The following is a 12720-nucleotide window of genomic DNA, read 5'->3' as shown; positions in this document are numbered from 1 at the left end:
TTTTTTTTTTTTAATCTTTTTTCCTCCCCATGCTCCCAGTGCACTGAATAACATTTTCTTTATCCATTCATCTGTTAAGTGAAATTGACGTGGGAGGATTTCTGGACTATTGTGAATAATGCTGCAATAAATATGGGAGTGCAGACAGACCTTCAATGTATTGATTGTCTTTCTTTTGGATATATGTATAGTAGTGGAATTGTTGGATCATATGGTAATTTACTTGTTTGTTTTTTTTTTTTTGAGGAACCTTCATACTTTTCTTCATAGTGGGTACACTAATTTACATTCCTGCTAACATTGTTTGAGGGTTCCCGTTTCTCCACATCCTCAGCATCATTTGCAGTTGCCTTTTTTTGATACAAACCATTTTAACTGGCATGAGATGATACATCATTGTGGTTTGATTTGCATTTCTCTGATGATTATGTATTTTCGTTTGCCTATTTTTGCTTTGGTTGCTGGTGCTTTTAAGGTCTCATGCAAAAATTGTGAGCATTTCTTCCATGTTTTCTTCTAGTAGTTTCATAGTTTGTGAGATCAAAGTAGATCTCACAAAGAGAGAGAATAGAATTGTGGTTACCTATTCCACCAATTGAGGTCTTAGATTTAAGTCTTTAATCCAGTTTGATTTGATTTTTGTGTATGGTGAGAGATAGGCGTATTGTTTCATTCTTCTGCATATAGTTATCCAGTTTTCCCAGCACCATTTATTGTTGCTCTTGGCACCTTTGTTGAAGATGAGCTGGCTGCAAATTGTGTGGATTTATATATGAGTTCTCTGTTCTGTTCCATTGATCTATGTGTCTGTTTTTGTAGCAATACCATGCTATTTTTGTTACTGTAGCTCTCTTGTGTAGTTTGAAGTCAGGTAGTGTGATGCCTCCAGCTTTGTTCTTTTGGCTTAGAATTGCTTTGGCTATTCAGGATCTTTTGTGGTTCCATATAAATTCTGAGCTTAAAGAAAAAATTATGTGAAGAATGTCATTGCAATTTTGATAGGGATTGAATCTTTAAATTGCTTTGGGCACTATTGTCATGTTAACAGTGTTAATCCATCCAGTCCATAAGCATGGACCATCTTTCTATTTTTTTGTGTCCTCTTCAATTTCTTTCATCAGTATTTTCTAGTTTTCCTTTATAGATCTTTCACAACTTTGGTTAAATTGATTACTAGGTATTTTATTATTTGTATACCTGTTGGAAATGGGATTGCTTTCTTGATTTCTTTTTCAGATTGTTTGCTGTTAGTATAGTAAATGCTGCTGATTTTTGTATGTTGATCTTGTGTCCTGTAATGTCACTGCATTTATCAGCTCTAACAGTTTTTTTGGTGGCATTTTTGGTTTTTATAGGTAGGGGATCATGTTATCTGCAAACAAGGCTCATTTGACTTCTTCGTTTCCAATTTGGATTCCCTTTATTTCTTTGTCTTGCCTAATTACTCTGGCCAGGACTTCCAGTTTTGTATTTTTTTTTTTTTCCTGACACAGAGTCTTGCTGTGTCTCCTAGGCTGGAGTGCAGTGGCACGATCTTGGCTCACTGCAACCTCTGCCTCCTGGGTTCAAGAGATTCTCCTGCCTTAGCCTCCTGAGTAGGTAGGATTACAGGTGCCTACCAACACACCTGGCTGATTTTTGTATTTTTAGTAGAGACAGAGTTTCACCATATTGGTCAGGCTGGTCTTGAACTCCTGACCTCAAATGATCCACGTGCGTCAGCCTCCCAAAGTGCTGGGATTACAGGCGTGAGCCACCACGGCCAGGCAACTTCTAGTATTGTATTGAGTAACAGTAGTGAGAGTGGGGCATCTTTGTTTATTTCAGTCGTTAGAGGAAAGACCTTCAATTTTTTTCCCCATTCAGTATGATGTTAGCTGTGGGTTTGTCATTTTGAGGTATATATCTACTATACTCACCTTTGATGAGGGGTTTTTTATCATAAAAGAAATGTTCAATTTTATGAAATGCTTTCTCGGCATCTATTCAAATAACATGCTTTTGTTTTTGTTTATGAGACAGAATCTCACTTTGTCACCCAGGCTGGAGTGCAGTGGTACAAACTTGGCCCACTGCAACCTCCACCTCCTGGGTTCAACTGATTCTCCTGCCTCAGCCTTCTGAATAGCTGAGGTGGGAGGATCACTTGAGCCCAGGAGGTTGAGACTGCAGTAAGCCGAGGTCACATCACTGCACTCCAACCTGGGTGACAGAGGGAGACCCTGTCTCAAAGACAACAAACAAACAGATTTCCACTCTTTTTCATCGTTCATTTATTTCTTCAGGTACTTTTAATACATGTAGGCAGCCGGGCGCGGTGGCTCACACCTGTAATCCTAGAACTTTGGGAGGCTGAGGCGGGTGGATCACCTGAGGTCAGGAGTTCGAGACCAGCCTGGCCAACATGGTGAAACTCCATCTCTACTAAAAATAAATAAATAAATAAATAAAATTAGCTGGGTGTGGTGTTGGGTACCTGCAATCCCTGCTACTAGGGAGGCTAAGGCAGAAGAATTGCTTGAACTGGGGAGGCGGAGGTTGCAGTGAGTTGAGATCGCACCATTGTACTCCAGCCTGGGCAACAAGAGCAAAACTCCATCTCAAAAAAAAAACAAAACAAAAACCATGTAGGCTTATTTTCTGGAGTACATCATTTTCATTTCTATTCTGTGAAACCTAGCAGATTTTAAATTTATATATGACACTGAAAGTTTTATTCCAAGCCACATTTATTTGCATAAAATGAGATCCTTTTGGTTTTGTTTCCTTTACTCATTTGGTTGGTATATATTTGTTCTCCATACTTCTTTAATTTATTTTTTATTTTATTTTATTTTTTTTTTGAGACGGAGTTTTGCTCTTATTACCCAGGCTGGAGTGCAATGGCGCAATCTCGGCTCACCGCAACCTCCGCCTCCTGGGGTCAAGCAATTCTCCTGCCTCAGCCTCCCGAGTAGCTGGGACTACAGGCATGCGCCACCATGCCCAGCTAATTTTTGTATTTTTAGTAGAGACGGGGTTTCACCATGTTAACCAGGATGGTCTCGATCTCTTGACCTCGTGATCCACCCGCCTCGGCCTCCCAAAGTGCAGGGATTACAAGCGTGAGCCACCGCGCCCGGCCTGTTCTCCATACTATAAGCAGTTACCGTGTTATTTTTTCCCCATATGAGTGACATTGACTGTTTATATGTATAAACACACACACACACACACACACACACACACACACACACACATATAAGTTGTTTGTATTTCCTTTTCTCTGGATTTTGTTTATATCCTTTGACAATTTTTATGTTGAGTCGTTGTTTTCAATTTGCAGAAGCTCTTATGTTAGGAGGAAATTGATCCTCTGTAATGATTTTTTTCACCATGCCTGATTGTCTTGTTTGTGAATTATGTTTTCTAAATAACTTGATGTTTACTTTCTTTTTAAGTAACTTTTTTATAACTTTTTCTAATTAAAGTTACAGTGAAGGCTGAGTTTCTTGATAATAACATCTGAGTGAAATTTAATGACAGTCTGAAACCATGTTTTGTTAGCATTTGTTTTAATTCAGAAAAGTACTATTTTAATATAGCTAAGGAGACTGGGGATAATGTGTGAAAATTTGGGAGCTTTATTTAGGCCACAATGAACACCAATTATTTAATTTGATATAGATGTAGTGGCAGCTAAATCTGAGTTACTTTCCTTCTCCTTGTTCTTTTGAATACAGGGTGAGCACGGACAATCTTGTGCCAAAATGCTTGTGAATCGAGCATTAGGCCGCTGGAGACAGCGTATGCTCCGAGCAGATAACACTAGTGCCATAGTAATCTGCATCTCTCCAGAAGTGGACAATCAGGGAAATTTTACCAATGAAGATGAGTTATATCTGAACCTGACTGATAGCCCTTCCTATAATAGTCAAGAAACCTGTGTGATGACTCCTTCCCCATGTTCTACACCACCAGTAAAGGTATATAGTTCCATAGTTTTTAAGTTATATTTTAGTTGTCATCAATTCTTTGGTTAGTGTCACCTGGAAACAATTTTTAAATTCTTACAGGATTTTGGATTTGAACTCGATTCAACAAAGTGATGTAACTTATTATCAAAGAGCCATCTTTACATCAGTACTAATCTGAATGCCAGCTGTGTGTACAGAACTAATAAAAAGGTGATTTTGGCTCCTTAAAAATATTATTGTTTGCCGTCTGATGCCATGAACATTATTTTTAAAGTATTTAGAAGTTAGTGAAGCACTTAAATATATTTAATTTGAATCTCATAGTCCAGAAGTAGAGCAAATGTTATTATTTCATTTTATCAGTAATAAACCCGAGAGATTAAACTGTCCAAACAAGGTCGTAGAGAATCAAGATTGAGCTGGACCTGAGGATAGCAGACATTAGAACTGGTTGTCTGTTAACTTGTATAAGAAACCTTATTCCTCAGCTGGGCACAGTGGCTGACGCCTGTAATCCCAGCACTTTGGGAGGCTGAGGCAGGCGGATCACAAGGTCAAGAGATCGAGACCATCCTGGCCAACATGGTGAAACCCCGTCTCTACTAAAATATAAAAATTAGCTGGGCGTGGTGGCGCACACCTGTAGTCCCAGCTACTTGGGAGGCTGAGGCAGGAGAATTGCTTGAACCCAAGAGGTGGAGGTTGCGGTGAGCCAAGTTTGTGCCATTGCACTCCAGCCTGGTACCTGGTGACAGAGCAAGACTCTGTCTAAAAAAAAGAATAAATCTTATTCCTGTTTTTTATCCATGTTAATATTGAATGAGTGTAAGATATGCTGTGAAATAAGCAAATTTTAAGTTGATATCATACTTTCCTGTTTTGATTTACTAAGAATTCAAATACCTGGTTGTGTTTTCATCCTAATTTTTTCCCAATAAAAATTAGCAATATTGATTGATAATTGCTTTAATATATAGTATGGCTAATCTGGCCTTCTGAGAATGTGTTTTCAGTAGACTGACCATTAAAATGGGAAATATAGCAAAATCTAATGTCATCTATTCAGGCAGTTTTTTTAAAGTGTCAGAGGCCTTTAAATTTGGGCATTGTAATCCTGTAGTCAGTATTTGGAAATGTATTGTCACTGCTTGGCTTTCTTTCACTTTACATACATATGGCAAAAAACACATATGGTCAGATTAAATGGAATATTTTCTTTTTTTGAGACAGAGTTTCACTCTTGTGGCCCATGGTGGAGTACAGTGACATGATCTTGTCTCACTGCAACATCTACCTCCTGGGTTCAAGCAATTCTCCTGCCTCAGCTTCCCAAGTAGCAGGGATTACAGGTACCTGCCACCACGCCCTGCTAATTTTTTGTATTTTTAGTAGAGATGAGGTTTTACCATGCTGGCCAGGCTGGCCTTGAGCTCCTGGTCTCAGGTTATCCACTCACATCCGCCTCCCAAAGTGCTGGGATTACAGGTGTGAGCCACTGTGCCCTGCCAAAATGGAGTATTTTAATTTACAAAAGCTTTCATTGAAAACTGAATGGTAATGCACGTTGAAACCTTTTAAAACCTTTATTTTCTTTTTGAAGCTGTGAAGGAGCTTATGTTTGTGTATTTGCCTATTTCTGAATATTTGTATGTAATTATTACTTTTATGTTCCCTTATAAACTGACCTTTAGGTAGTATAGAGAAGGAGACATTAGGGTGGGGAACAGTGTGAGGGACAAAAGGGCATTCTTTTATATATATATATATATGTATATGTATATGCATATATTTTTTTTAAAAGACGGGGTTTCACCATGTTGGTCAGGCTGGTCTTGACCTCCCGACCTCCGGTGATCTGCCCGCCTTGGCCTCCAAAGTGCTTGGATTACAGGTGTGAGCCACCATGCCCGGCCCAAAAGGGCATTCTTAATATTGACCCCAAATAAAAATTATTGCAGTCTACTGATTGGCATTAGTAAACCCATACATAAAATATATTTTAAAAATTACTTAAATTCTGATAGTGACCTAATAATAATAACAAAGTAAAGATAAGGAGATGTATGTATGCCAAAACTTATATGCAGGTATAGTTATTTGTTAACCAGTTGGCCCTGCCCAAATACAGGAAAATATTTAGATTAATTCAGAATAATTAATATTGTTGGCTCTGATCTAACAAGTAACAAAGACAAATTTCTGCCCAGAAATTGTTTTTGGTTTATTTTATTTACCTTAATTGACATAAAGTTGAATATTCCTGACTATATTTTATCTATATCATTTATATCATTATTAAAGTTATCTCATGTTTAGTAGCATAGAGATAAATTTATTTTTATTTTATTTTTATTTTTTTTAAAGACAGGGTTTCACCATATTGGTCAGGCTGGTCTCGAACTCCTGACCTCAGGTGATCCACCTGCCTCAGCCTCCCAAAGCGCTGGGATTACAGGCGTGAGTCACCACGCCCGGTGCGTAGAGACAAATTTAATGATTGTTTGGATAATGTTGAATAGTTTCAGAGACTTATTCACATTCACACTAGGCATTTGAGACTAGATTTGTCTGTAAACATGTCAACTTCCATTTGAATTCTGACATAAATTAGCCTTTGTTTTGGGATGAAGATAGTGGAAAAGCCTTTGTTTAAGTGGTAGATCACCGTGACTCACATTTCTTTCTCTTTGTTTAGGGCAAAACTAAATTTAGCTATATTTTACAAGCTAAGATTTATAAGAAAGGAATGGAGAAGAGAGGAAAGAGATTCAGAAAATTAAAACTTAAGATTTAGTTGTGTGTTAGGCACCAGTTTGTAATTAATTGTTTAATATTGGATTACAGGGTAGATGGGAGGAGAAAGTTGATCTCTGAAGCAGTGAACTTTTTTAAAGTATGTATTTTTAGGGGGCAACCTCAATATAACATAACTGTTTTATGAACATGCAGGGCTTAGCAATACAAATCAATCTGGGGTAAGTCTAAAAAGTCTAAACAGTTGCCTGTGCTAACAGATGCAATGTATTCCCACCAAATGCCAATAAAAAGAGAAGGAAAAGGAAAAGTTCAAGGAGAAAGTGGGGGAAGGGAAGCCAGCATACCTGTAGTGTCAGAATAATAATAATCTATGCATTTAAAAAGATATAGCTGGCCGGGTGCCGTGGCTCACTCCTGTAATCCCAGCACTTTGAGACGCCAAGGCGGGCGGATCTTGAGGTCAAGAGATCAAGACCATCCTGGCCAACATGGTGAAACCTCATCTCTACAAAACTTAGCTGGGGGTGGTGGTGCACACCTGTAGTCCCAGCTACTTGGAATGTTGAGGCAGGAGAATCCCTTGAACCCAGGTGGGGAAGGTTGCAATGAGCTGAGATTATGCCACTGCACTGCAGCCTGGCGACAGAAAAAGGCACACAGCTAAACAGAAATTACAATATATTATGTTAACTCTGAAATCATCCCATTATTTTTCTTTTATAGAGGAATTCCTGTTAGTAACTGAGAATTCTTTGTTCTTTTCTTCAGTGTCCATTGGTCCTAAAGTCAATATATATGGGTTTTTTAGTAAAGCATATTAATGTTTGTGGTTAGATTGAGATCATTTTAGAAACAAGTTTCTGGGCCAGGTGTAGTGGCTCACCCCTATAATCCCAGCACTTTGAGGGGCCAAGGCAGGTGGATCACTTGAGGTCAGGAGTTTGAGACCAGCCTGGCCAACATAGTAAAACCCTATCTCTACTGAAAATACAAAAAATTAGCTAGGCATGGTGGCGGACACATCTATCCCCAGCTACTCGGGAGGCTGAGGGAGAATCACTTGAACCCAGGAGGCAGAGGTTGCAGTGAGCAGATACTGTACCACTGCACTCCAGCCTAGGTGACAGAGCAAGACTCAGTCTCAAAAAAAGAAAAAAAGAAGCTTCTGGGTGCCTTCAGTTTCCCTTTTATTTTTGAACCTCCCTGCCTTTCTTATTTTCCTTTCCTTTTAATTCTAGACAAAGGAAACATTCCTATTATAAGTACACTTTTATATAGCACTTTTAAGAAAGGTGTTTATTAATAGAGGATTTTATATCAGAGAAAGATCAATATGTCTTTATTTTGCCACTCTACAAAAGGATTGCTTGGGCTTTTCAAAATCTATTAGAATTGTAGTAAATTTGATTGAGAGTCCACTTGAGGAAAATTTTACATGTTTTGGGGGAGAGAGTATTTATGCTTTAACTCTGGACCTTGATAAACTATTAAGACAATGATTTTGTGAAATGTTATTAGTTTGGAAGAGTTGGGTTTGATAGTAAGAATGTTCTTATCTGGAGATGAGCAGATATTCTGCGTATATGTAGATTTAGAGCACTACACCCAAAGTAGTGGTGCATATCTGTCTAGATTGACATGAAGGTTTTTTAAAACAGGATTTTTAAGAACAGTAAGTGCCCTCGATAATTCTCTTTTGTTTCATCAACTGGGAGTTTCCCTAACCATTTCAGTAGGGGCCCATGTGTACTACTTTTCTCAGATCACAGGACAGTATCTAGTGTTTGCAGGATGGGTACAAAGAAACATTCATCTGAGTTTCCATTATGACATAGCTGCTTTAATATTGTACTTTGCTATAATAATGTGCTTTAATGTTGTAATGTTTTCCACACTACATACTCAAAAATTAGAATTTAGGAGATAGGAAATAAACAAAAAAACCACAAATTTGTTGCTTATCCCACCGAGGTGCTACCATCCCCCCAGTGGTTACACTAGTTTTCATTACTAGAAAATTGAGATTTTAATTTTTGTTATTTATTTATTTATTTGTGAGACAGAGTCTCACTCTGTCACCCAGGCTGGAGTGTAGTGGTACGATCTCTTCTCACTGCAACCTCCACCTCCCTGTCTCAAGCAGTTCTCCTGCCCCAGCCTCCAGAGTAGCTGGGATTGCAGGCATGCACCACCATGCCTGGCTAATTTTTGTACTTTTAGTAGAGATGGGGTTTCACCACATTGACCAGGCCGGTTTTGAACTCCTGACCTCAAATGATCTGCCTGCCTCGGCCTCCCAAAGTGCTGGGATTATAAGGGTGAGCCACTGCACCTGGCCAAAAATTGAGATTTTTTTTAAAAGCTTTTTTTTTTTTTTTTCTTTTTTGAAATAGGTAATGCTTCATGAATTTGTGTCATCTTCACACGGGGGCTATGCTAATGTTTGTATCATTCCAATTTTAGTATATGTGCTGCTGTAGCAAGCACTTAATGGCATCTTAAATTATTTTTTTGATGGTTCTTATGGAAAATATAAGGCTTTTCTGAAAAACAACTAAGCAATTTCATCAGCATTATGTTATTGCCAAAAGTAAAATTAAAACATACACTGGCCGGGCATGGTGGCTCACGCTTGGATTCAAGCACTTTGGAGGCCAAGGCGGGCGGATCACCTGAGGTCGGGAGTTCAAGACCATCCTGACCAACATGGTGAAACCTCGTCTTTAAAAGAAAAAAAAAAAGGTATACACAGAGTATGTGATACTTTTGATCTTCACCATGTTTGGGTATAGAATAGTGGAAGAGTGAATGTGTGCCTATGGTTAATTTTGAGGGTCTGGTTTGAAATCTTGTTCTTTAATGTGTCTTATTTTTGGTTACCTGCCAGTGGACAGAAAAACTTGTGACCACAGGAATTTTCACCCACTTGAATAGATTATTTTATAATTTCATTTATTACCCTGAAGACAGATTTCAATGTCACTTTTTTTTTTTTTTTTTTTTTAGAACGCTTCACGAATTTGTGTGTCATCCTTGCGCCGGGGCCATGCTAATCTTCTCTGTATCGTTCCAATTTTAGTATTTTTGAGACGGAGTCTTGCTCTGTCGTCAGGCTGGAGTGCAATGGCATGATCTCGGCTCACTGCAACCTCCGCCTCCTGGGTTCAAGCGATTCTTCCGCCTCAGCCTCCCGAATAGCTGGGACCACAGGGGCGTGCAACCTTGCCCAGCTAATTTTTTGTATTTTTAGTAGAGATGCGGTTTCATGATGTTGGCTGGGATGGTCTCGATCTCTTGACCTCTTGAGCCGCCTGCCTCGGCCTCCCAAAGTGCTGGGATTACAGGTGTGAATCACTCTTACTTTATGTTGTCTTCTCACTCAGGTTCCTCCCATTAAACTTTACACATAGTTTAGTAAATAGGTGGTGAACGAATTAGCGAATGCATACCATGTTTTGCCATCCTAATAGCTTCATAAGAAGCCTAATATCACATGCATAGGGTTGTTGAGTTCTAGGATAAATTTTTTCTTATTTGTTTTACCTTATTTTTCAGTCACTGGAGGAGGATTCATGGCCACGACTGAACTCCAAGGACCATATACCTGCCCTGGTTCGTAGCAATGCCTTCTCAGAGAATTTTTTAGAGGTTCCAGCTGAGATAGCTCGAGGGAATGTCCAGGGTGTAGTCATGCCCTCAAAAGATCCAGAACCACTTGAAGAAAATTGTGCTAAAGCCCTGACTTTAAGGATACATGATTCTTTGAATAATAGCCTGCCAGTTGGCCTTGTGCCTACTAATTCAACAAACACTGTCATGGACCAAAAAAATTTGAAGATGTCAACTCCTGGCCAAATGAAAGCCCAAGAAATTGAAAGAACCCCTCCAACAAACTTTAAAAGGACATTAGAAGAGTCCAATTCTGGCCCCCTGATGAAGAAGCATAGACGAAATGGCTTAAGTCGAAGTAGTGGTGCTCGGCCTGCAAATCTCCCCACAACCTCACAGCGAAAGAACTCTGTTAAACTCACCATGCGACGCAGACTTAGGGGCCAGAAGAAAATTGGAAATCCTTTACTCCATCAACACAGGAAAACTGTTTGTGTTTGCTGAAATGCATCTGGGAAATGAGGTTTTTCCAAACTTAGGATATAAGAGGGCTTTTTAAATTTGGTGCCGAAGTTGAACTTTTTTTAAGGGGACAAAATTAAAAGAATATACAGTTTGACTTTTTGGAATTCAGCAGTTTTATCCTGGCCTTGTACTTGCTTGTATTATAAATGTGAATTTTATAGATGTTAGGGTATAAGTTGCTGTAAAATTTGTATACATTTGTATCCACACAAATTCAGTCTGTTACTCTGATACACAGTAATCGTGACAACAGGGCTAAATGTTTAAAGAAATCAAAAGAATCTATTAGATTTTAGAAAAACATTTAAACTTTTTAAAATGCTTATTAAAAAATTTGTATAAGCCACTTGTCTTGAAAACTGCGCAACTTTTTAAAGTAAATTATTAAGCAGGCTGGAAAAGTGATGTATTTTCATAGTGACCTGTGTTTCACTTCATGTTTCTTAGAGACAAGTATCTTTCAAACATTTTTAATTTCTGATTTCATAATTCAGAACTAAATTTTTCATAGAAGTGTTGAGCCATGCTACAGTAAGTCTTGTCCCAATTAAAATACTATGCAGTATCTTTTACATCAGTAGCATTTTTCTAAAACCTTAATCATCAGATATGCTTACTAAATCTTTGGCATAGAAGGAAGTGTGTTTGCCGAAAACAATTCCCTTCTTTTTCATACCAGACCAATGACATTATTAGGTCTTAAAGTAGTTACTGCCTTCTCGTGTTTGCTTAAAATATGTGAAGTTTTCCTTGCTATTTCAATAACAGATGGTGCTGCAAATTCCCAACATGTCTTTAAATTATTTTATATCATACAGTTTTCATTGATTATATGGGTATACGTTCATCTAATAAATCAGTGAACTGTTCTTCATGTTGCTGGATTTGTAGTTGTTGGTTTATTTTAATGGTATGTGCAGGTTGAGTATCCCTATCCAAAATGCTTGGGACCAGAAGTGTTTCAGATTTTTTTAAATTTTGGAATATTTGCTTTATACTTAGCTTTTGAGCGTTCCTAATCCGAAATTCAAAATTCGCTAATGAGCATTTCCTTTGAGCATCATGTCGGCTCTGAAAAAGTTCCCAATTCTGGAGCATTTTGGATTTCGGATTTTCAGATTAGGGATGCTTGACCTGGATTAACATTCTGTTGTGCCATGGTCATGCTTTAAAGTGAGTTTATTTTTTTAAATTTATTTATTATTTTATTTGTTTCAGACGGAGTCTCACTCTTTTATCTAGGATGGAGTGCAGTGGCATGATTTCAGCTAACTGCAACCTCTGCCTCCTGGGTTCAACTAATTCTCTTGCCTCAGCCTCCCTCCCCAGAAGCTGGGGTTACAGGCGTGTGCCACCACACCCAGCTAATTTTTGTATTTTTAGTAGAGACAAGGTTTTACCATGTTGGCCAGACTGGTTTTGAACTCCTGACCTCAGGTAATCTGCCCGTCTGATTATCCCAAAGTTCTGGGATTATAAGTGTGAGCCACCGTGTCCTACCTAGAGTGAGTTTAAAATACAACTTAAAGTCTTCATTTTTGCACACTGAATTTTTTATTTTAATGTAGAATACATTGAAATAGGCTGGGTGCGGTGGCTCACGCCTGTAATCCCAACACTTTAGGAGGCCGAGGTGGACAGATCATGAGGTCAGGAGATCGAGATCATTCTGGCCAACATGATGAAACCTTGTCTCTACTAAAATACAAAAAATTAGCCAGGCATGGTGGCGAGCATCTGTAGTCCCAGCTACTCGGGTGGGTGGGAGACTGAGGCAGGGGAATCTCTTTAACGTGGGAGGCGAAGATTGCAGTGAGCCAAGATCATGCCACTGCACTCCAGCCTGGTGACAGAGCAAGACTCCGTCTCAAAA

At 38.7% G+C, this 12720-nt stretch overlaps 1 protein-coding gene and 2 non-coding genes across 3 annotated transcripts in view; 1 reads left to right on the top strand and 2 right to left on the bottom strand.

Annotated features, from left to right (window-relative positions):
- The window catches only part of PPM1D (protein phosphatase, Mg2+/Mn2+ dependent 1D), a 56242-nt gene extending 44515 nt beyond the window's left edge, over positions 1-11727 (top strand). Inside the window, exons 6-7 of the mRNA XM_017539727.2 lie at positions 3723-3965; positions 10269-11727. Coding sequence (XP_017395216.1) covers positions 3723-3965; positions 10269-10826 — 801 coding nt within the window. The 3' untranslated portion in view covers positions 10827-11727. The remainder of the gene's footprint in view (positions 1-3722; positions 3966-10268) is intronic.
- On the bottom strand, positions 9099-9200 carry LOC119472875. Its single transcript, XR_005202055.1, has one exon. It is a non-coding gene; the product is annotated as a U6 spliceosomal RNA (small nuclear RNA).
- LOC119472870 lies at positions 9710-9818 on the bottom strand. The gene has a single exon (XR_005202052.1). It is a non-coding gene; the product is annotated as a U6 spliceosomal RNA (small nuclear RNA).
- Positions 11728-12720: the final 993 nt, after the last annotated feature.

This window comes from Cebus imitator, unplaced genomic scaffold (genome assembly GCF_001604975.1).
Source record: "Cebus imitator isolate Cc_AM_T3 unplaced genomic scaffold, Cebus_imitator-1.0 Scaffold121, whole genome shotgun sequence".
In the NCBI taxonomy this organism is placed as follows: domain Eukaryota; kingdom Metazoa; phylum Chordata; class Mammalia; order Primates; family Cebidae; genus Cebus; species Cebus imitator.
The sequence above is the reverse complement of the archived record's forward strand: the minus strand, read 5'-3'. Positions and strand labels throughout refer to the sequence as shown.